Here is a 22,984-nt window from a genome sequence, read left to right as displayed (position 1 = left end):
CAGAAGTACCACGGGGGTAACAGATTTGTGCTGGACTGGTATTAGTGAAGCAGATTGTAATCTGACCTGCAGGAATTTGGTGAGAAGAAACCCAGGACAGAGCTATAAAGCCAAACCTTCTAATTTGTTCCTGGGGCTTTATCTGCTGTAAAATACTCCCATGTGCCCTGTGGAGCATTTTCTGAGGGAGGGAAGTAAAAGAAGCTGTTAAATACAGTACTTAATGTGAAACAGTGAATGTGCCACAACTTCAGGTAGAGAAGTTGTGGGAAATGTGAATCCAGCAGGTTCTGTTCCATCAGTCCCAGGCAAGCAAGAGATGCAGAGAGTAGAAGAGATTGCAAACTTTCCACTATTTCATTTTGGGGAGTGGGATTAAGAGCCCTGGAGACCACTGGCATATTGGGGTATAGTATTGTATTAGAATTACTTGAGATGTGTTTGTTTTACACAGCAGGCTGCTTTGGGAGATGGTGCACAGCTCAGAGACCTTGGTTCCAGCCATGCCAGTGCATCGAACAGCATGTAGGGGTGTCCCTGAGCACAGGACAGAGTTGTCCAAATTGTTGAATCCTTAAAATAGTTTGATGGCATCAGTTTGAATGGGGCCATCTAGCTCCATCCCATGTCTTTCCTGGGTATATTTTACCATGGGCCAGGAACTTGTTTTACCATGTTGCCATGGTCAAGGGATCATTCCCAGGAGACCACTTGCCGGGATGTTTTGGAAGGTGAGAGGTTTTCCTGCTCCAGGTGCAGACTGTTTCACAGCCCTTGGCCCCAGTCCCGGGCAGTTCCCTTGGGAGTGTTTGTTTGTGCTGCAGCTGTCAGTGCTGTGTTAAGGCAGTGCGGTGACACAGCTGATAAGCATGCCCAAGGAACACGAGCACTGTGTGATGTTGGAGTAGCTGCATTGCTTGTGTGAGCCAGAGCTGTAAAACAGCCGTGTGCTCACCCAAAGAAACGGGCTCACAGTGTTCTTATGGACCACATTCAGCACCTGCAAGTTGCTGAATTCATTCAATAGAATGCTTCTCTCTCTCGGATATTTTGAGGCTCTGTATCGGGCGCTAATCAGCAGTGAGAGGTGCACATAGATCTCAGAGGGTTGTTCAATATCTTTTGTACTCCTGATGCTCTACCATTTCTAATAATGCACAAGCCTGATCCTCCGAAAGGTGGTAATGGGTCACAGGCTTCTACATTCCTAAAAAATAGCAGCTCTTGACATCTTCACAGCTCCTCTTTGCTGGTGGCTGACCATTGAGCACACATGCTTTGCAGACTCATGTGTCTTTTAACTGAGCTATAAGCCTTCCTTTTCAGTACTTCATGCTATTTCAATACCCTGTTTGATAATTTTTCTTCTCATTATGTGCCTATAAAGGGAACAGTCCTCTATTTGTTCACTTTCTGTCGTGAATGATTTTTCCTTTTGTCTATAATCTAACATCTAGCAGAGGAAATAGCTTGCTGCAAGAGCACGTAATATGCCTGGAACCTCTGAGCCCAGTGTAGTCCCAGGTGTCACCATTAAAGCACATGAGTGCTTTACTCTTGAGTTATCCTATTGGGAAAATCCTCTCCCAAGGGAAATTACTGAAGCCAATACTCAGGATGTTTAAAACAGGAATGAAAAAACAGAAAGGAACATAGTTACTTGATGTCCACAGAGCTTGTATGCCCCAGGAGATGTTTATTTCAGTACTTGTTTTTTCTAATGCATTATTTTGTCAAAGGTAATGTTGCGTGTGCCAGTCTAAAAAGCTTAAAAGACTTATACTAACTTCAGAATTTATTGTCCTAAATAGCTGACTGTGAAGGAAAAGAAATTAATTTATAAGCCACTTAACAATGCATGCCATGAATCTGAATGGTTTCTTCTAATATGTTGAGAACAATATTTTGCTAGCACTGTGGGGTTTTTTTGTTCTCAAGGACTAGATTCAGGACAAAGAAAGGAGCTGGAGGGAGAGCAAAAGGTGGTTCAGACTGTCCCTGAGAGCACCCAGAGAGACTCATATTCTTCCCATTTGGTTTTAGACACATGATCTAGGGTTCTACATTAGAAATGTGGTTTCTGCAGGCTTCTTGTCTAGACAACAGCTAGGGAGACATACTTCAGATTTCTCTTTTTATTGACAATAGAGAGTGCTTAGGGAGGGTACAGCCCTCATTTTGGTATCTGAGGTTGACATAAGCCTTTGAGCCTAATTACCCTTTTTTAATTTGTGGATGTCTGTTATGTAACAAACATGAATTAAATATTAGCTTGAGCCATATTAGAACTACAAAAAATCTTCTGCAATACAATTCTAAAGCCTATTAAAATGTATCTGTCTCCAATTAGTCTCCAAGCACACCGTTGTCTCCTTCTTTCTCACTCCCATCTTTTTATTTTTCCTCTTGTTTCATTTTTCAAGTCCTCCATGTACTCCCTCAGTTCAGGACGCATTAATTCTCCATGTCCTATAATGTGCCTGCAGCACTGTGGGATAATAAAATAACAGTGTGAAGTAATAGAATGCTGTTCCAACTTGCAGTAAGCAAAAGGCAAAGTGTTGTCTCGCTTCCATCCGAACTACAAGCAGTGCAGATTCATTTTGAATTAGCTGCCAACTGCTGAACACAGATACACTGAAGGACAGCCCCAGGCTGTTTTCAAACAGAAGTGCAGACTAAATGAATCCTTGCTTGGGATGCTTGGAGGCAGCTGGATGTATATTGCTTGCCTCTAGGCTTATGAAGAGTGACATGTTACACAGTTTTCACACCCTTTCAAATATACATGGTGCCAAGTGACACTGATGTGACTTGCTGCTGGAAATACTGTGTGGTTTTATGGCCTGCATAGCACCTTAGCCAGCCCTGGCATCACTTCCCCTCGGTCCCTGCCCAGAGCCAGACCAGTGGTGTGTACATTGCCAGCACTAGGAACAAGAAGGTCTCCTTGTCTGCTTATTGATGTCCAGGTGTTTGAAAGATAAATCAGAATTTATCAGTCAGTAGAATTGCCTTGGTAAATTTTAGGGCTTGATGTGCCTCAGTGGTCTTAGATCTAGGGGGAGGTTAGCAAAGCTTGGGGAGAGGGATGAGCTGCTGATAGTGAGCATAAAAAACGCAGAATTCACGGGTCACAAGGACACCTGGCAGAACTCACAAGATAAAGAAGAAACTAACAAAGCCAACTAATTTCAGCAGTTGTGCTGAAGTCAGCTCTGAGTGGGTAGAAAGCAATTTTATGGGGGAAGACCGTGACCATCGCCTCCCAGCCCAGTGACTCAAGGAACCCAGTGACTCAAGAGACAGGCTGATCACTGGCATGGGAAGTGAGAGCTTCATGTAGGCAGTCAAAGGCAGAATCCTGCTGAGTAACAGAGCTCTGTGACTGCTAGCCAATGAACCCTGATCCCTTTGCTTGCTAAAAGATACGGGTGGTGTGGAGCTTTGATGACTGGGGAGCCAGCCTGTTGTGGGCCACACCAGCTCCCTGCTTTGCACACACCAGACAAAAGAAATGGGAATACCTCGTCTTGGTGTGTACATCGGTGCTGCACATGGGGTAGTGAGCCCACACTCAGGACAACTATGTCATTGCTGCCTCTGCCCTTCCCAGCTACAGATGGGTCCTGGGGGTGACTGTTTGAGGGGTAGCACTTGATTCATGGAGCAGATGCTGTGGAGCAGCTCTGTATGGAGTGCCTGAGAGTGGCTGCTAAGGACATAAACCTGCGGTCTCTGCCAGTGGGACAAAGATATGTCCTTGCTCCTTGGCCTTATCAAAGTTGCTGGGGGTACAGGATTAGCAAAGAAGAGTGAGTGAGGGAGAGCTGCAAGCCCCCACCAGCAACTCTTTCCCCAGCAGTGCCCAGATCTTTTCCAAAAACTATGAAAACCTTGTGGCACTTGATGGTATTGGTGAATCCTTTTTCATGAAATATGTGAAAAATTCAGGTTGTGTCATCTTGCACTAGTCCAGCAGGATTGGCAAGAGTTAGGGGTAGTTCCTCATCGTGTTCTCACCTAACCAGTAGGTTTGGCACCTGATCTGCAGAGTACTGAGTGCAAAGCTGTGAAATATGGGGCTGACTGGAATGGCTTTTTTCTTTTGCAGAGTTAGGTCCTATTAAAATCAAAAGCAGACACTATAGATATGTGAGATTGATGTCCTTTATTCCCTTTGTTGCCTGAGAGCCTAGAGTATGAGGGTATCCTGAGAATATGCTTAGGTGGTACCTACTTCCACACACATCTCTTGGGAGCCAAGGCTCATGTGGTTTCTTTCATTTAAAGCAGTGTTACAAACTTGCTGCAACTGTGGAAAACAAGCATTTAGGGTTGAATCCAAGAGCTGTGTCAGGGCTCCCCCAGCACTTTGCCTGCTCAGGGCACTGCAGGGCACACGTGCCGTGTGTGTATGGTGGCAGAGTGCTCTGGTGCATGGGGTCTGTTTTGGGGACCCAGCAAGTGTGAGGGTAGAGGCTGTGCAGCTGTGAGCTCCAAACCCAAACACTCAAAGGTCACAGCAGTGGAAATGTTGTTGTTGTTGTTTTTTCCCTTAAATATCAGATAATGGCAAGTTTGTTTTACCTTATTATTTCTGAATCTTCAGGACATAAACACACTATGTTTTAATCAGTTCAGAATAGGTTTTTTAGGAGTTTGGGGTTATATGCAGCCAAAAAATTTAATTACAGTGTTGCTAAAATACTCACCTGCTCTGAGTTTCTCACAGGTAGTCCAGTGTGCACTGAACTAGAACCGATGGCTGTACAGTTTTATTGAGACGTCTTCAAGAGGAAAACAGTCTATCTACTAAAGCAAAAAGCTTTGTCGTCTAAATTTTACATTTTGGCATTCTATTTTTTCCTTCTCTGACAGTTGTGACTGTAGAACTATCAAAATTCTGCTCATCGAGTAGAGTTCTCTCAAAAAGAACTCCAAAAACATAATCTGCAAAGCAACATTTAGAAGACTTAAAGTGAGGAAGGAAAGGAGCTGAGTCAAAGTCTAGCCTGTGTCTGAAGCAGACTGTTTCTTCCTTGTAGAGAGCCTTCTGAGCTTTTATTTTGACACCTAGTGTTAAGTAGCATGAATAACCTCTAGATAAAACCATACTTTAGTCATTCTACTTACATATTTTAAAAATTCACATGAGAAGCCAGTTTTTTGGAAGCAGCATTCAAAACCTGTTCCAGTTATTCTTTTAGCAAAATAATAGTGCTAAATGGGCATTAAACTATTTCAACAGACACTAAGTGTGTGAGTTTTGGTAAATTTTTCATTATGTCTTTTAGATTTAATACATCTAACTAAAATCTTTGTCTTGCAGGTCTGAGTACAGCCGTATGTCTTCTACCAGCAGTGAGTATAACTTTGAGATTATTTTTTTAGATGAACTATTATATTTTCTTTTGTTCTGCTTGCTAATATTTATTAACATCAGCCTGGTGTTATTGACAGAGTTCACTTTGACACAGTAAAGCCCCCATTCCTTCTCTTCTTGGATCTATGTGTAGAAACAGTGTAGAAAATTAAACTGTTTGAATATTTATGACCAAAATACAAACCATGTGTAAAGTCCTAAACATTGGCGCTCACAAGGATGCAAGGCAAATTGAGAACAAAATCTATAGACACTGTGTGGGCCAGTGTGAATTGGCCCTCAGGCCAAAAGAGTTTGCAGTGATGAATGTCGTTAGAGCTGGGAATGCAGGAATAATTGAATGTTCATTGTAAGCTGATGCCAACAAAGCACTTCAGAGCGACTCTAGTGAAGTCGGCTTTTTATTTCAGAGATGGTAGATGCTCTAGTAAGTGCCATAGTCTTTCTAGAGGTTTACAATGCCAGTTGATTTTCAGGTTATCCAGCTGATAGAATACTAATTCCTGTGTCTGTATTATTTTTTCTTTATTTTTCACCAATGCAAAATGATGATTTTTTAAGCAACAGGGAACACTTTTGCACTCCATCTACTTCCTTACAGTAGAACACACTGCATCTGCAGCACTTTGAAATGCAATAATGCTTATTCATGCACGACTGCTGGTATCTCTCCTTGTCCAAGTGCAGAGTGATGTCTGTCTGCCTGATTCACACATAGACGTGAGCTTTATTTATGCCAAGCAAGCACATCAAAAATGCCTAGATGACAAGTTGTGTTTTATAATCTGGATCTTTAAGCACCATGAAAATCAGAGGGGAAGAAAGCTGTCAGTTTTGTTCTCATTCACACATTCTGGCTGAAGTGTGGAGAGGGTTATTTTCCATCTCCCGCGGTCTTCACTGAAGGGCTTTAATTGATTTCAACAAGAGCTGGATGAGACAGCACTCGTAATGTCTGACTCCTGAGCTGATGAGACTAGCAAGGAACTCGCTGTCTTTCCTCCATCTGCTCAGTGTGTGTGTGTGTCTCTGAGAAAGAGAGAATTTAGTGCAGCTTTTTCCTAAATTCTGTTGTTTAAATAGATTTCTGGATTCTCACCATCAGGCATAATTTTTGAAATGATTGGGAGGCAAAATCCAGGCAATCAGCTTCTCTGTGATGGTGAAAGCAGATTGGATTTGCCTGCTTACACCAGATGTGTGGCACGCCATCCTCTCAGCTGACAGTTCCAGGTGATGACTTGGGGAATATGCTGCCAGCTTCCTCCACTTTTTGGTTGGTGACTTATAGTTACTTGCTTAACGGAGGCAGATTAGTTCAAAAGACAAGGAGCAAGCAGAGTATTTCTCATTTTAAAGTTTGGTCTGAATCCCTTAAAAACTTTGTGTGCCCGCTGCACATTTTACAAATAAAGATTACAAATTATATTTGTAAATCTTGGTTTAAATGAGGTTTTTCTAAGTGGAATGAATCTTTTGTTACGTGGCAGCTACAGCGTGTCATGTTAACTATGGTCTCCTCAGTGCCCTGCTGGCCACTGCTGTCCAGTGTGTGTGGCCACTGCAGTTGTGTTTCAACACCAGTAATTTGTCAGTACAAGGAGGGATTATCATTCCAGCAAAGACACACGAGTTCAGGAGACAGGAAAGTCTCCTTTCTCTCTTCTGCTTCCAAGGCAAATTATAGTGATACAGCTTCACAAGTAGCAGTATTTAACTTTGCTTTTAGAGGGGTTTGTGGGATTGGTTTGGTCAGACACTGCAATAGCAACAGAAGCAGTTACATAAAAGAATTTTGGTAAAATAGAAATACTTTCATGTCAGAGGCTGGTAGTGGGTATGTAAAGTGTTTTTAAAAAAAGATTGTTGGAGAAGAGAGATTGAATAAAAAAGGTGATTTGGACCTTTTAATTCCTTTGGGGAAAAGATTCAATAAGTGGTATCATTCACAGTAGAGAAAGCAGTCTAGTCAATGATGCTGCTAGGCCCTGGTGTATCACAAAGTAAATGTTGTAAATTAAGGAAAGAATCTCCATTACCTGCAGCTGCTTCACCTGAAGCTCCTGTTCTAATGGAGTTTATCCAAATCAGAAGAATTACAGGCTAACTTGGTTTTACAGGAGTCCTATTTGGTGGTACCAGTGAGGCTCCAATTTCAGTGTTGAACAAATTAATGATCTTTTCACTTTCTGGATTAACTCCATCGGACACCGATTTTCCACAGACATGCCAAGAAAAGGTTAAGAAAAACCTAGCAGGTGAATCAACTACAGCCTCTATCACAGCAGCTGAGCAAACTGCAGGACTTGGCACCACTGCAAAGTTGTACAGGAATTCCAGACCCCCCAGTGGGAAGTAAAACCTCATTGGCTGCTAAATGGCAGTGGCAGGATCATTCTATGTTTATTTCTAGTACGTTTTTTTCCCTGAGCACATGGCAGCAGCTATTGTGGTCAGTGTATTGCTTCAGCAGTTCAAAGCCCTGCCTGGTGGATTGGTTGGACCTTGGGTTTTAGGCAGCCTCTCACTTCTTTTCTTCTTTGCCCTTGTGTCTCAGCTTCAGACAACCAAAACTTTTTTTTTACTGGCAGCATTCATCAAACATTTGTGGTTTTGTACAGCAGGTAATTTGGAGAAGAGTACCAAAGTCTGCAGAGTGTGTGTATTTCAGCAAGAAAAGGCAGCAGGTGCCTGCTGTGTGGGCTCTGGCTGTTGTCAGGGAGACTCTGTGCCACTTTGCCTTGTCTTATTGAGTCGAGTAAAAAGGTCACACATACCTGTCTGCAGGATGATGCATCTGGAGCTATTACAGCTTCCAAAGGTTCAGCAGTGTGATTTCAGTGAGGAGAAATGCCTTTTTCTCTCTCTCTCTTTTTTTTTTTTTTTCTTTTTTTTAACCTGAGTGCTGGTGTGTGTAGTTGCTTTTTCCTTTGTTCTTTAGGAGGAAGAGTGCTTTGTCTTGTTGGAATGTTTTGCCTATTGGCATGGCCTTCTTTAATCTATGAAATGTATTAACCTTCTTTTTCCTCATATTTTCAATTACCTTTTCAATTATGGTTTTCAATTACCATTAGAGATCCCTAATTCTATATGAGAGAGAATTGTGCTAGGCACTTTACACCCACAGAAGGGACCTTTACCTGAAGTACATAATGCCGAAATATAAAGACCATAAGTGGCATATGGATACAGACAGTCAGAAACACAAAGAAATAATTGGTATTGGCACAATAAACAACAGTCTCTGTACATCATAATTTTAATTATTTTCAGATTGCTTTGGGCTATGTGTTTCAGGGATGTTTTCCAGCTAGGGAGGAGGAGTTTTGATGTGGGCTGCTCATTGCCTCTTCTCCTTAATCTTTGCATTGATGATAATGGCTCTTCAGAAAGACCCAAACTGGAAGTGAACATTTTGAAACAAGACTTTTGTCATTTGTAACATTCACAAAGGATGAGAGGAAATGGCCTCAAATTGCACCAGGGGAAGTTTATAGTAGATATTAGGAAAAATTTCTTCACGAAAATGTGATCAGGCATTGGAACAGGCTGCCCAAGGAAGTGGTAGGGTCACCATCCCTGGAACTATGTGGATGTGCCACTTGAGGATGTGGGTTAGTGCTGAACAGGATAGTGTCGGGGTAATGATTGGATTCAGTAATCTTACAGGTATTTTCCAACCTTAATGATTCTATGATTTGAAGTATTCCAGACCTAGTCAGCCCTGGAGCAAATATAACTAGGTTGTCTTAGAAATAATTATGGAAGTGAATGATTATTTTTTTTCCTTAACCATATTTAGCCGGTAGTCAGGTAGCTGCCTGGATACAATTTGTACTGGTCCACCTAAGCTGGTAAATGAAATATAAAAATGGTCCTATGGGATAAGATGCACGTTTCTGGAAGATTTTAGAGCATTTGAAATCATAGAACCCTGGAGCATGCAGTAGTTCAGGTTGTGCTTCTCAGTGAGGTAAAGGGCTTATCACTCACTTGCTTTGCAGTTGGAAAACTGGTAATTCACCTTCCCCTGCTCCCCTGCTTTTCCTTTAGCAGCTAGGAAACAACTGAGTTCTTCATATTCATATGAGGGTGTTCATATTCTTTTGTGGCAAACCTGAGAGCTGGGGTATTAAAGTTTTTATTTCCATGTTGCACATACCCACGTTCCTAGCCCATGGAATTTCACCCACTTTCTGGTTCTAGAAATGGAGCACAAGAAAGTTTGTTTTGGCAGTTATAGAATATGTGGGTTACTGCACATGTTTCTTTTAAATAAATGCTCTGTTTGATATTCTGTTTCTATACTGGTATAAATTCAGATCTTTGTTTCGGGATTTGGTCAAGGTTTGGCCAACATTTTGTCAGTGTCATCTGCATCAGCTCCCCAGGTCTGTGACCCCGTGGGAAGCCCCCACTGGAGCAGGCTCCTGCCAGAACCTGCAGAGCCTTGCAGAGAGGAGCTCATGCTGGAGCAGGTTTGCTGGCAGGGCTTGTGAGCCCATGGGAGCCCACACTGGAGCCTGCTCCTGAAAGCCTGCACCCCACAGAAGGAACCCACACTGGAGCAGTTTGTGAGGAACTGCAGCCCGTGGGAAGCACTCATGTTGGAGAAGTTCATGGAGGACTCTCTCTTGTGGGAGGGACCCCACCCTGGAGCAGAGGAAGGACTCCTCTCCCTGAGAAGCAAGGAGCAGCACAAATGCCGATGAACTGGCTGTAACCCCCATTTCCCATCCCCCATTTCCCTCCCCTGCCACTGCAGGGAAGGAGGTGAAGAACTGGGAGTAAACTTAATCCCAGAAAGGAGGGAGGGGTGGGGGAAGGTCTTTTTAAGACCTATTTTACTTCTCATAATCCTACTTTGATTCTGATTGGCAATAAATTCTACTAATTTCTCAAAATCGAGTCTGTTTTGCTCATTACAGTAACTGGTGACTGATCTCTCCCTGTCCTTAATTCATGAACCTTTCATTAAATTTTCTCTCCCCTGCCCAGCTGAGGAGGGGAGGGAGAGTGTGGTTTTGGTGGGCACCTGGTGTCCAGCCAAGGTCAACCCGCCACAAGATGCCTTGTAACAAAAGCACAGGGAGAAATGGCTTCCTGTTATTTGTGTATCATTTCAAATCTGTCTTCAGTGAACTGTTAAAGGTGATGAAAACTAACCAGCAGCAGGAATGGGAATGGGTCTGATTTTGGCTTTGAAAAATCTGTCACAATGCTTGAATTTCATAATATAGTTGCCTACTTTAAGTTAGGTTATTCTGACTAATTCTGACCCAGGCACTGCTGGACTGGGTATCTTCTAAGTCTATTTCTCCAAACAACATAATTTAATGAGTGTAAGGATATAATTATATTTTTTATTGCTATACAAAGACACACAGTAGTATATTGTTTCTTATTTCCACAGAGAACAGAGATGCTTTTGCAATGGCTGGCAATAAGCTGTATTAAATACAATTATAAAAACAATTTACAGCAGGCTTGCCAGCATCATACTGCATATCCAGAAGGTGTTATTATAAAAGGAAGACTAATTAAGGTATGAGGAAAAATGCAAGAGGAAATTGGACCCAAATCATGTAGAGTCTTAGCCTGCAGCATCTGTCAGTGTTGCAAATTCAGGTGTTTTATATAGTAATGAAATCTGAAGTGTCAGCTCCTGTGGAAAATAAAGCTGTGGGAAATATAATACATTTTCTGCGTATCTTGCCTGGCTCATGTTATGATACCAGGGGTAAAATGCAATGCTGCTTCCCACTGTGGCAGGGTGAAGAAGGAAAATGTCACTGGTATGTACAACCTACCAGTCTTTGGCTGTGAAAAACATTAATATAGCTGCTTGTCATCAGATTCCACTGTGATGTAGGACCAAGTGCTTGTCTACAGGATAGAAAAGTACAGTACTGATCCACAGAGAGTTGAGTTTGGAAGGCACTTCTAGAAGTGAGGCACAGCCATGTGTAAGGACATGCACAAAAAAAATGGGTGAAATTTGAAATCAAACCTGGATGTGATTTTTGCATTCCAAGTGGCATTGACCACAAACATAACATTGCCCATATTAAGAGTGAAGTTACTGTTCCAAATTTGTCTGGCTTGGAGTAACCTGTATACCTCTGGGTTTTTTTAAATTCACTCTTCAGGATAGCCAAGCTGTGTGTCCCATGGCTTAATTACTTTCTACTTGCTTAGTGCCAGCTTGGGATTTCTGTATCAAGGATGTGTGAGTGTACCCTAAACAGTTACTGGACCAGAGTTATTAAAACATTGTTTGCAGTTGTGTTGTATACTCTTTTCTGACCACATCCAGTCGGGCTTTTTTTTCTTGTCATACAGATACAGCAAATGAAAATTGGACTAGTTATTAAAAAAGAATAATATGTATGGATGACAATTTAAATGTTTTTCTAGCTCCTTTTTTAAAGCCCACATAGTTATAATCAAAACCATGTAACCAAATACATCCTCATTTTTAATAATCCAAATGTATTTCAGAAGCATATGGAATCTTTGGTAGACACTAAACTATTGAGTGCCATACAGTTGTAGTAAAATCTTACAGGAAATATGTCAGAGAAAGTTAAATTGGATTATTTGGTGATGTGGGTTGGATTTCCCCCTGTGGAAGTGTTACTGCTGCTGTCCCAGAAAACCACAAGGAGCTAGGCAGCCATTTAGTGGGTATTGTAACCCTGAGAAATGGGTTGCAGGAAAGATCTTGGCACTAAGTTCAGCTGGTACAGTGATGAGAATGATCTGGAAATTGTTGCTATGTCTGCCTAAATTGTTAAAGCCCAGAGAGGGAAGCTAAAAAAATAAATCTGTCCCATGGCAACTCCTGACTCAGAGGCACTAGTTGGGGTAGAACAGGAAAAGCCATCTGAGTCACTGAGTCAAATAACAAAACACTTGTGAAGGCTGAAGCTATTAAGGCAGTTTCTACTAAAGGTTGCCAATGCCAACAGTTCCTTTCCTCATGGCCATAGTACATTATCATGGGGTACTTTCTTTCATCCGAACTTCTAAAAATAAATAAATACCATTTGTTTATGCATGCTTAGTGGAAACTGGGGCATTTGGTAATAGTGCATGCCACGTCCTAGAGCAGTAGGTGCGCTCTGCTGCCTTGTTTTCATTGGTACAACACTTGTTGATTCATAGTTTAGAGGGGAAAAGAATTGTATTTGTAGTTTATAAAACATTAATGAAATGTTTACCTGGCTGCCATCGTAGGGGACCAGGATGGAGCACAAACAATAAAGCATGCTTTCTATTCCTGCTTCCCTCTTCCATCAGCTGGTAGGGGGTAGATCTTTTGAGCCACACGCTGCTGTCAGTTGGAAGAATTATGAGATTCCAACTAATTTTCCACTGCTGCCAAGTCCAAACGGGTCCTTTGCTGTAATGCTGGTATTGTTCATTGTCTGCAGAGACACAAACATGGCAATGCTCTGCCATGCCTCAGGGTTTGATCCCATATTGTCTTTGGTTGTGTCTTCAGTGTAGATGTTTTGGTGTGACCTCTCTCTCCTCTCTGGATGGCTTTCTCTGGCAGATCTTTGTGGTCTTTGGTATCTTTGTGATACCAGGAAGATTTGTGCAAAAGCATAGACTGATTAAAAAAGGTCTGTCACAAAATTAATATTTTTGGCCAAACTAGTTTTCTAACTGCCACCAGAAGATACAGTCCTTATTACTCCTGAAGTCTGAGAGCTTCTTTTCACTATGTTCAGCCAGCTCTTTCAACTTGGATCTAGACCTGACACATGGGAAGCACTGGAAACACTTAGCTGAGAATAGTAGGGGGAAGAGTGCCAGCAGTAAAGTCTTAAATTGTCTTAAGCCCACCATAAAATCACACTTTCAGTCAACTAAAGTACATTGTGTGTGGTATGGAGCTCATTGTTGGACTGAATTTGTTAGCTGCTCAAGTGTGCAGTGTTTTTTGGTTTGTTTTTTTTTTTAAGGCAGTGTTCTTTCTGCCCTTCTATAAAAAACATTTTTGAGAATCTCAGCTTTTGACAGAAGTGGAATATTAAGAAAACACAATGCCTATAATCAGAGGACTTTGGAAATTATGGTGTTTGATGCAGTTTTTTACAGCTTTTGATTTGCTAGTGGTTGCTGATGGGAGTTTTATTATGGAGCAATTTATTTACGTAGTAATTGAATTACACACACAACTTGTAATTGAATTACACACTGCTGCTCTCTACAGAATCTGGTATTTATACCAAATATCAGTGTCTGGGTTCTTGCCAAGAACTATGATCCTTATCTGTGGTTGAGGAGAGTATTGAAGATTTCAGTGCTCTCCAGAGGATAAGTAGATGATAAGGCTGTTGGGTTTTTAAATTGAAATTTGGATTATTTCTAACGATGTAACATATTGTTCAGCGTATTTTGAGGGAGGAGAACACCAGGCAGCCAAAATAAAGAGCGCATGGAGAAGCCCAAAGCATTGGCAGAAAAATCATTATCTTACAGGGTGTTTGTAAGGAATTGCCAAGCAGCTTACTTACTTGTAACCATGGTGTGAAAGCACTCACTGTAGGTTCCTAAGTTTGTTTGCATGAAGACCCCATACACTTTCTTCTCACAGCTGGGAGTCCTTTCTTCATTGGGTGCTTAATATACAGTAAGCACAGCCTCTTCTTTGACTTGCCTCCAGCCTCCATAAACCCTGGGTGGAATACACACACCCAGCAAAAAGTGTCAGGGACATGGTATTACACATCCAGAAACACAATATGGCATTCTCATCCTTTCTTTTTAGCCTGTTTCTGAAGGGAAACATGATGTGGACTTGTGCCATCTTTCTTCACAGAGATGCTAACTTCCCACAAGTTTCATTGGAACTGAATGAAATACACTGGGACAAGAGGGAGAAGAAATACTAATATGAGTTCAAGTTACCCCTTTTCCTAACCTACATCTGGACAGTCAGCACACACATCCTCTTATACCGAGCATGAACTGTTCCTTAGCTACCAGGCAGTGAGGGGATAAGTGAGAAATCTGCAGTAATGTGAATGAAGAGATGAGGGAAATGGGGGCTGGGAAAGTATCTGTGACTTAAGGAGTGACTGACTCTGTGCCTTGGTATGAAAAGTTAGCAGCCTGACTAAAGGAGTCAAAGAAGTTGGTTGTAGAGGATATAATGGAAGACATGATAATCATGTAGTTCAAGATCTTTTCTTCCATAACACCTACCACAAAAACACTTCTCATTTGTGGACAATGAGTACAGCAAGATAATGCACTAGAACGAGGCAATGCATGTAGGCCCACACAGATGAGGCACCCAGGATGGCAGTGTGCACAGTGCAGTGATGGGCCTTACCTGAGGTTTGACTCTGCTTCTCACCTTGAGCTACAAAAGGAGCCCAGGACAGCCAGCCATGGGCTGGAAGGACATCCATCAGGTCTGTAACCTTCCGTGGGAGGACTCTGTGCCACAAAAGCTGTGATTCCCATGAAGGAGATGAGGGTCACATGGCTCTGAAGAGGGCTGAGATGGCACCACAGACCATCTGACTGCAAATGGAAGAAGGCGTGCCAGGTTTTGTTGCATTATCAGTTTAGGAAATGTAGCTATGCGAGTGCCCAGGCCAACAGAAGGGAAGGCAGCAGGAGTACATGGAGAGCTGAAGGATGTGAGATGTCTCCTTTCAACAGCAGCTTAAATTGACCATGACTCTTAGGCAGGTCAGAAGACAGCTCCTCCCAGGTGAGGGAGGGATGAAAATTCACTGGAGCTGGAGCACAGTGGTGAGTTTCAGCTAGAGTTTTACCATCTAACAGCAAAGGTAGAACAAGTTTAGATCTGCCATTGCCTTTGCTTGATCGTGCAGGGCCTCTGTGGGCATTAGGTATTGGTTGTTGACAAGATTCGTTCCCTCAGGATTGGCTGCTGTGCTGTACACTAAGGGTAATTATAATTCCTCATAAGACTGTTCATATTAATGTACCAGAGAAGGCTTTTTTTCTCCATCAGAGAGATAATGGGCTTAATTCTGTGCTTTTATCTTTGCTCAGGGGTTTTTTGTTACTGTTCCACAGTTGCTGGAGGAGCAGATTGACCATTTTGCTGTTCTTGTCTGTGTGCTGGTTTTCTGTGCATTGTCTATGTTTCTTTAGCACAGATGGAGGAGTAAGCATTGTAGAACATTCAACTGCAGGTCCTCAGGAAAATTATGATCTGAGGGGAGTGTGAAAGAGGTTTCTCCTGTTGGCACTGTGCTGTCTGAATATGCCCTTTCTTCCTGCTTCTGAACATCCTGAGTTCAAAGTGGTGTGCAAAGCAGGACATGCTGAGAAGCACATTTTACAGCAGCCCTGCATTTGTCAGATTCTATTAAACAGCAGGGACAGAGAATGGAGGAGCTGGTGAATCTGTCACTTCCTGCTTGTTCAAAAGATCATTGATGCTGCATAATTCGTCAAAGGATGGCCGACCTGCCAGTGGGTTCTGCTGCCAGAGGTGTCCAGTTACTGCTTCTGTTGTAGCTGCCCATAAAGCAATGATCCTTGCTTATGAAAATAGCCTCTGACTTTGTGTCTGCCCGTGAGCCTTTCCAGTAGTACACCTGAAAGGATCACTCTTGCCTTGGACTCAGATAAAATGTGAAGCTCCTGTTTGATGAGAAATGCTACTGTGTTGACATTTCCTTGTGTTTTGCAATGTGATTGGAGTAGGGAAATACTGATATTTTCTGTGCAATAATAATCCTGGGAAATTTTAATTGGAAATATTATCATGCCTTTTCTTCTGACATTATTTATACAGTGTTTGGGATTATTTTTCATTCCCACAGTTGAAATATTTTGATTGATTAACAGTGAAAAAATATGCTGGTTTGTAATGTTTAGTTTTGAATTATTTCATTACTTTCTAATAGCTGCAATTTCTTGATAATGAAGTACTGCTTGATGGGAGTTGCAGTTCAGAAGCTTGGCAAATTCACTCTGAACCTCTCCTGTTGCCCAATTTACATCTCTGGTACTGCATCATGCAATTTGGTCAAATGAAATTTGAAGCCTTACTGCCTGATGTAGCGATAGAGGAATCTGGTCTATATGGCATAAGAGAGGTTCAGATGTTGATTCTGGTGAAGCAGCATACTGCAGTGGAAAAAATAGAAGTTTGTATTCCAGTGTTCTGATTCTCAATGCAATACTGCTGGTCAGCAAAAAAAAAACCCCAAAACAAACAAACCAACAAACAACAACAACAACAACAACACACACCCAGAATAAAACCAAAACAAATGAAACCAACAACCAACCAACCAACCAAAAAAAAAGCAAGTATTTTTAGGTTGCATATTCCCTCTGTGTTTCCTGGATAGAAGATTGAAAAGGTATGTGGCTCAAAATTTGAAAATATCTGTCATAGTTTGGAAATACTCTTTCACATGCACAAACTAGGACCAGGAACCAGTCTGCCTAAAATCTTACCTTGTTATAAATTCAATCCTATCTTACAAAACTTACCAGGTTTCCTTGGCCCTGTAGGTAACTGTACATTAAATAACTCCTGGAAAGTCTGAGAGGCCTTTAGGTTCACCCTTTCACCAGCACAGATTGAGAAGAGACATTTTAAGGAGACAGGTATTTATATCCTTCCTAAGCTCTGCTATGGGATGAGTTTAGTCTACTGAAGAAATCTGGAAAATCAGATCTCATCAAGACTGCTGAAGGCAGTGACTTCTCCTGAAATAGAATAGTTGGAACACTGCCTTGGGAAGGACTGGATCTTTGCTTAGGGTATCTCCAGAAGGAATGTAACCTGGCTATGTCGCAGTGGAAATGAGGGAGCAGACTGCCAGGTCATGGCCAGAGTTTTGCTTGAGCAAGGTGTGCTAGAGACCTAGGGCCAAAAAACAAATGAAAGAGGGAGACTTCTTTAGCCTAGGATTATGCAAGTGGTGTGGAAGAAAACTCTAGGTACATTTTGCCTCTTGTGTGGGTAAAGTCTAATGCATACCTACCGTAGGGAGAAGGAGTGTTAGATCCAGTTCTCCATATCTGCAGATGAGTCTGGCTGCTTCCCATCTGCTGGGGTTGCTCAACTTACACCTGCTTGGGCCTGCCTTAGGTCAGGAGCCCTGCCTTTCCAGCCAGCAAAAGTGATACCTGAGTCGTTATGGCACCTCTTGGAGTGGTGGCTGCCCCCCCAGCCACTTAACTCATTGCTTTCCACTTCATCCATGGGTATTTGTGCCACTAGATCATAGAATCATAAAGTTATTTAGGTTGGAAGAGACCTCTAAGATCATCGAGTCCAACCATTAACCCAGGACTGTCAAATTCACTGCTAAGCCATGTCACCATGTGCCACATCTACCTGTCCTTCAAATACCTCCAGGGATGGGAACTCCACCACTTCCATGGGCAGTCTGTTCCAAAGCTTGACAACTCTTTTGAGTCGAAGAGATTGTCCCTAATATCCAGTCTAAGCCTCTGCTGGTGCAACTTGAGGTCATTTCCTCTTGTCTGATCACTTGTAATTTGTGAGGAGAGACTGACCCCCACCTGGCTCCACCCTCCTTTCAGGCACTTGTAGACAGTGATAAGGTCAACCTTGAGGCTTCTTTTCTCCAGCCTGAACAGCTCCCTCAGCTGCTCCTCATCAGATCTCTTCTCTACACCTTTCACCAGCTGTGTTGTCACAGTCACCCAGCCAGGCAGCTCTGGATGCCATGAGGGTTGTCCTCTGCAGGTGCTGCTGTTCCCAACAGAGTGAGAGTGGAAAAAAAGGATGAGGAAGGCAAGATCATCCTCCACAGGTTTTTCAGAGGTGGCTGCCTCTCTCCACACACACAGCAGGGTATGTAGACAACTGGGATAGACAGGTGGGTACCTGTCCTGTTTGTCCCCAAGCCCAGGCATCTTCAGTTTCAGAGAAGTCACCAAAATGAGGGAGGCACAGGCAGACTCGACAGGACCCACTGCTTTCTTTCAGATTGCCTTAGTGAGGAAAATGTCCTGGCTCCTGGGCAGGAAAAGGAGGGCAGGAAGAACCACAGGGCTGGATTGCCATTCTTCTTTGCAGGACTTTCTTTTATCTCAGCTCAGCAATATCCCATCAGCAACAAAACAAAAATAATATGTAGAGAAGGATCCATAGAATCGTAAAATATCAGGGCCACCTTCCATCCCCAGCTTTAAGAGGTCAAGTGTAGCAGCTCCACAGCATTTGGGCTGACTCCTTTAACCTGTCATGGGTGGTTAATGCTACCTAGCAGAGGAGTAAAAAGTTTAGAATTGTAAAATGCTCTTTCAATCCTGGTAATAATTACCTCTTAGCAAAGGTAGTGCTTTGCCAACTCTAAGAGACCTAGGCCCCTTCTGTCATAGGAAGAGAAAAAATGTAATAGCTGTGAGAACAGTGAAGTTTATTTTTAAATTGATGCCTCAGCATTTTGATATTTTCTGTGGGATTACCTAGTAACACAGGAAGGCTAATACATATGCAGAGTTTTCATTTGCTTCTGTAGCAATTTGCCCCAGGGCAAATTGAATCGTGTCATGAGAAATGGTATTGTTTCCTCTTCTTCTTTGTCAGATGAAGGAAAAAGACTTGTTAGCAACATAGAAACAATTTGCAACTTATTGTCATTTCAGGGAAGGTTTCTTCTTGCCTTAAATTTCTGCTTAAGTTTCTCTTTATTTTTTTACCCAAACAGAAAGGACTGCCATTTTGGAAGCGCAAAAGCCACATAATGAAACATGTAAAAGCATCTACACTAACATAAAGTAGAACTGAAGCTCTTTCTGTGCTGATCTGTTGCAGTCACATAGTTGTTGCTAGCTCAAAAAGAAGAGAAGATTTTCTGTGCTCTGTACAGCTCTGGCTCCTAAGGGTGGCTTTGTGCTGTGCCTCTGAGGCTGGTTCTGCCAGCATCTGGTGCTGATGGGCACAGGCAGTGATGGCTGCAGAATACTAATGCTGCCACTGGCTCCCACAAGGCTCCACTTCTGAAAAATGCTTTAGCCATTCAGTGTCCGTGCACCATGCTGAGCAACAGGAGGGTAGAAAAGCCGTGCTCAGAGATTTTTTTTTTTTTGATGCAGAGCAAGAAGCTGACAGCAATGATGGTTCTGTGTTTCGTATTGTTGTGCCCAGGGTCCTTTCAGAGCTGGAGTCATTTATATGCATAAATATCAAGCCTGTCACTTGTTGCAGCCTTTGATAACATTTGTGTAACAAAGGAATCAGAGAGAGAAAAGAGCTGAACATCTTCTATTCCAGTCTTAGAAAATGAATAACCACGTAGTTATCAGGTTTCAGATTTTATTAGATGACTGTCCTCTGCAATTTGTTTTCCTTCCTGTTCTGCTGTCCAATGCAGAGGACCACGACAGGACCTCCCCCCACCCCTTTTGTCTTTCTCCCACTCTGTGACTACCCACAGGGGGTATCTCAAAGAATTACCTACCAGCCACGATTGCCACAGCAAAGCCTCTTGCCACATACTGACACCGTTTTTCTTTTTGCTTCAATTTTTTTGCCTTCCATTAGCCATCTGACAAAGTCACTCCATATCACCCATTTCATGCAGAGATACAAGAACTCTGCTGTAATTGTATTTTTGATTACTTACTTGATTTTTCTTTATCTCCCCTAGGCAAGATGCATGCTTGCTATTTGCTCTGCGTACCACATCTTTCTGTAGCTTCTAAATTGAGGCCGACATTGTGTTTACCAGTCATCTCTGTCTGCAAAGCTATGCAGTTGCATCTAAATTTTCTCTGGGTCTTGCAGCTATTCTATATTGGAAGACAACTAAAATACACTACTGGAAAAGCACAAAGCTCCTTTTCCATTAAAGCAATTGGTGAAGTATCACAAGAATGTTGTTCTGATGCCAGAAGGAGGAGGGAGAGGTTTGTACTGATTGCTAATAGGAGGGGGAATAGCCTTTGAGACAATCCCCTTATTAAATGTGGTCTGCACAATGAAAAGCTTGGGAAGCCTTTCTAAGGCTTCTCACATTTAGGCTTTGTGCCCAAGCTCAGGGTCTCCGACATGGAGGTGGTTTGAGAATACCACACAAGGGGAGCCATTTCAGCCAAAACTTCAAGGTTACTTGATTAATTTATTAAACTGTCTTGGATCACCATGCTTCTTTATTGGCATGTAACTCCAGGAGAACAGAAGTAACAATTTCTCCCTAGACTTCTAATCAGCCATCGCTCTGCTGGGATATCAAAGAAGTTTCAGGGACAAACAAAAGACAGAGCCCTGTTAACACTGCCAAGGTTAACAGGAGGTTTCTTTTTTCCCCTGAGTAAGTGTAATTTTTTGTGCCTCCTCCCTTTACAAGCCTTCCCTAATCTTAAGAAAACCTTGAAGCAGTAGTATTACAGTCTTGATATTCTGAAGATACAAACAGTGCAGGATTTGTAGGGACAAGTAATATATTTTCCTAAAGAAGGACCTATGTGCCTGATGAAGACTTGCCTGCTTTTTTTTTTTTTTTACCAGCTGTATCAGTTGGTCTAATAAAAGATATAACCTTTCCCTACAAATGTTGCCTTACTTATTAGAACAGTTGCCTCCAGGTCATAAAACAACTGTGTGTAAAACTCCAGTGTCAGGGTGATAGAGTTCAATGGTGTGATTTCCATGCCCTAAGCCAATTGGCAAAAATGAAAACGAGGTGGGATGAACACTCTCCACCCTTATCATTCTGCACATCATTAATGTCCCTTACATCTCAACTCTGCATCAGTATTTTTGTCTTTCCTGCCTCTCAACTCTATGGAACAGGTCTTTTCTAACACAGAAATGCACGCTGAGTAGCATCTTTTGGAATCTACCTCAGAGAAACAGCAACTCTTATGGTATGCTTGATGAAAATTTTCTCTGCCTTCTGACTATTTTCTTGATTGCTATATTGCTGTACATTTTGTTGTTGTTGTTGTTTACTACAAACGCGATTCAGAGAGATGGAGAAAAAGAAAAACCCACTGTGACTGAGTAGAATGTTTCTCCTTTAAGGGTCACCTAAGTGTTGTCAACTTGGTTGCAAATCTTAAAGGACTTTTCTTTAATATTTCAGGTGAACTTTCTGTGGAAGGCATACAAGATCCGTTCCTTGTTAGTGTACACATTATTGCAGATCCAGGTGAATCCAAGACTCTTCAGCAGGCCATTGATAAGCTTCTAGCCTGGATCCATCCAGACCTCCAGCTGTTTCGGGTCTCAGAAAGACGAGTGCCCAAGAAGCGCAGGAAGCCGGTCAAGGCTGGTGTTTCTCAGCCAGCCCTTGCTGTCGTCCTGTTCCTGCAGGAGGAGTATGGAGAAGAACCCATCTTGCAGCTCCATGAAGCTTTTCAGCGTCCGCCTTGGCATTACCACCACACGGAGCTAATGCATGGGAAATTCCTCCCTTACATGCCATGCAGCCAAGACTTCTACACTTTGGCTCCAGAGACCCCTCTGTGGGCCATTCGCCCAGTGCACTACGGGAAAGAAATGATCCGCTTCACCATATACTGCAGGAATGAAAGTTTTGTGGACATTTTGAAATTGTATGAGTTAATCCTGAAAAGACCTATGTGTCAGAAAAAAGCAGACTTTTGTGTTTTTCCTGTCTATTCTAACATGGAAATAGACATTCAGTTTTCTTTAAAAAAACTCCCGAAGGGACAAGTTCCAGTGAGGACAGAGTCAGCCGTGCTGGAGTTCAGAGTAAAAGATGTGGGGCAGCTTGTACCTCTCTTGCCCAACCCTTGTAGCCCCATCAGTGAAGGCAGATGGCAGACAGAAGACCATGATGGAAATAGGATCCTTTTGCAGGTAAGCTCAGTACATAGGGAAATAAAAGCACATTTCTTGGTTTTGTGCAGGAAAGGTTAACCTGCATTGACAGTTTCTGGTTGGTTGGTTAGTTTTTTGCTCTATCCTTGGAGCAAGAACCAGGACAGTACTGCTGTAGAAAGAATTTGAAACCCCTTGCTGTGCTGTGTAACTGATCACAAAAGCAATGAAGGATGTCATCCAACTATCAGTCAGCCTTGGTTTATGCCAAGAGTGATGTGAGATGAGATAGCTGTTTAAAAAAAACGGGGAGAGAAGGAATTATGAGCCCAAGTGGAGAAATCATGGCTGGTGAGCATAGTTTTATAAGAAGTATGGGCACAGAACTGACAGGGAGTTTTAAAATAGCCCTCAGTTATGAGACTTTTATGGAAGACAAGCAGAAGTTCTAATGGTACTCATTATTTTCTAGCGTCACTGGGTGACAAACTGCATCTCTCTTTTGCACAGTGATTGTCAGGACAAAGAGGGAGGTGGTGAAGGAAAAGAAATGTGCCCTGAGGAGCAGCCTAAGAGAGACATTTCCACAGACTCTCTTATTGAGCTAATCTCAAGTGCTCATAACCAAATCCTGAGAGTTTGTTAGGACATCTGTAGGCACCGTATCTGGGCAATATATCATCATGCTCTGCTCCATTACACCACATCCAAGAGAGATTAAAGGATAAGCAGCAAACTCTTAATAGCTGCCTGCCCTGCAGAGGGGTATTTGTGGCAATCCAGAGCCAGGTTAATGTGCATTCTTGCACTGCAGAGATATT

At 42.4% G+C, this 22,984-nt stretch overlaps 1 protein-coding gene across 1 annotated transcript in view; it reads left to right on the top strand.

The window, feature by feature from the left end:
* The window catches only part of FAM124A (family with sequence similarity 124 member A), a 37,881-nt gene that overhangs the window by 5,654 nt on the left and 9,243 nt on the right, over nt 1-22,984 (top strand). The window contains exons 2-3 of the mRNA XM_063392047.1: nt 5,333-5,364; nt 21,463-22,202. Coding sequence (XP_063248117.1) covers nt 5,333-5,364; nt 21,463-22,202 — 772 coding nt within the window. The remainder of the gene's footprint in view (nt 1-5,332; nt 5,365-21,462; nt 22,203-22,984) is intronic.

The sequence above is a fragment of the Prinia subflava genome, chromosome 3, assembly GCF_021018805.1.
Source record: "Prinia subflava isolate CZ2003 ecotype Zambia chromosome 3, Cam_Psub_1.2, whole genome shotgun sequence".
Classification (NCBI taxonomy): domain Eukaryota; kingdom Metazoa; phylum Chordata; class Aves; order Passeriformes; family Cisticolidae; genus Prinia; species Prinia subflava.
Note: the sequence above shows the minus strand (reverse complement) of the source record. Positions and strands in the feature narration are given on the sequence as shown.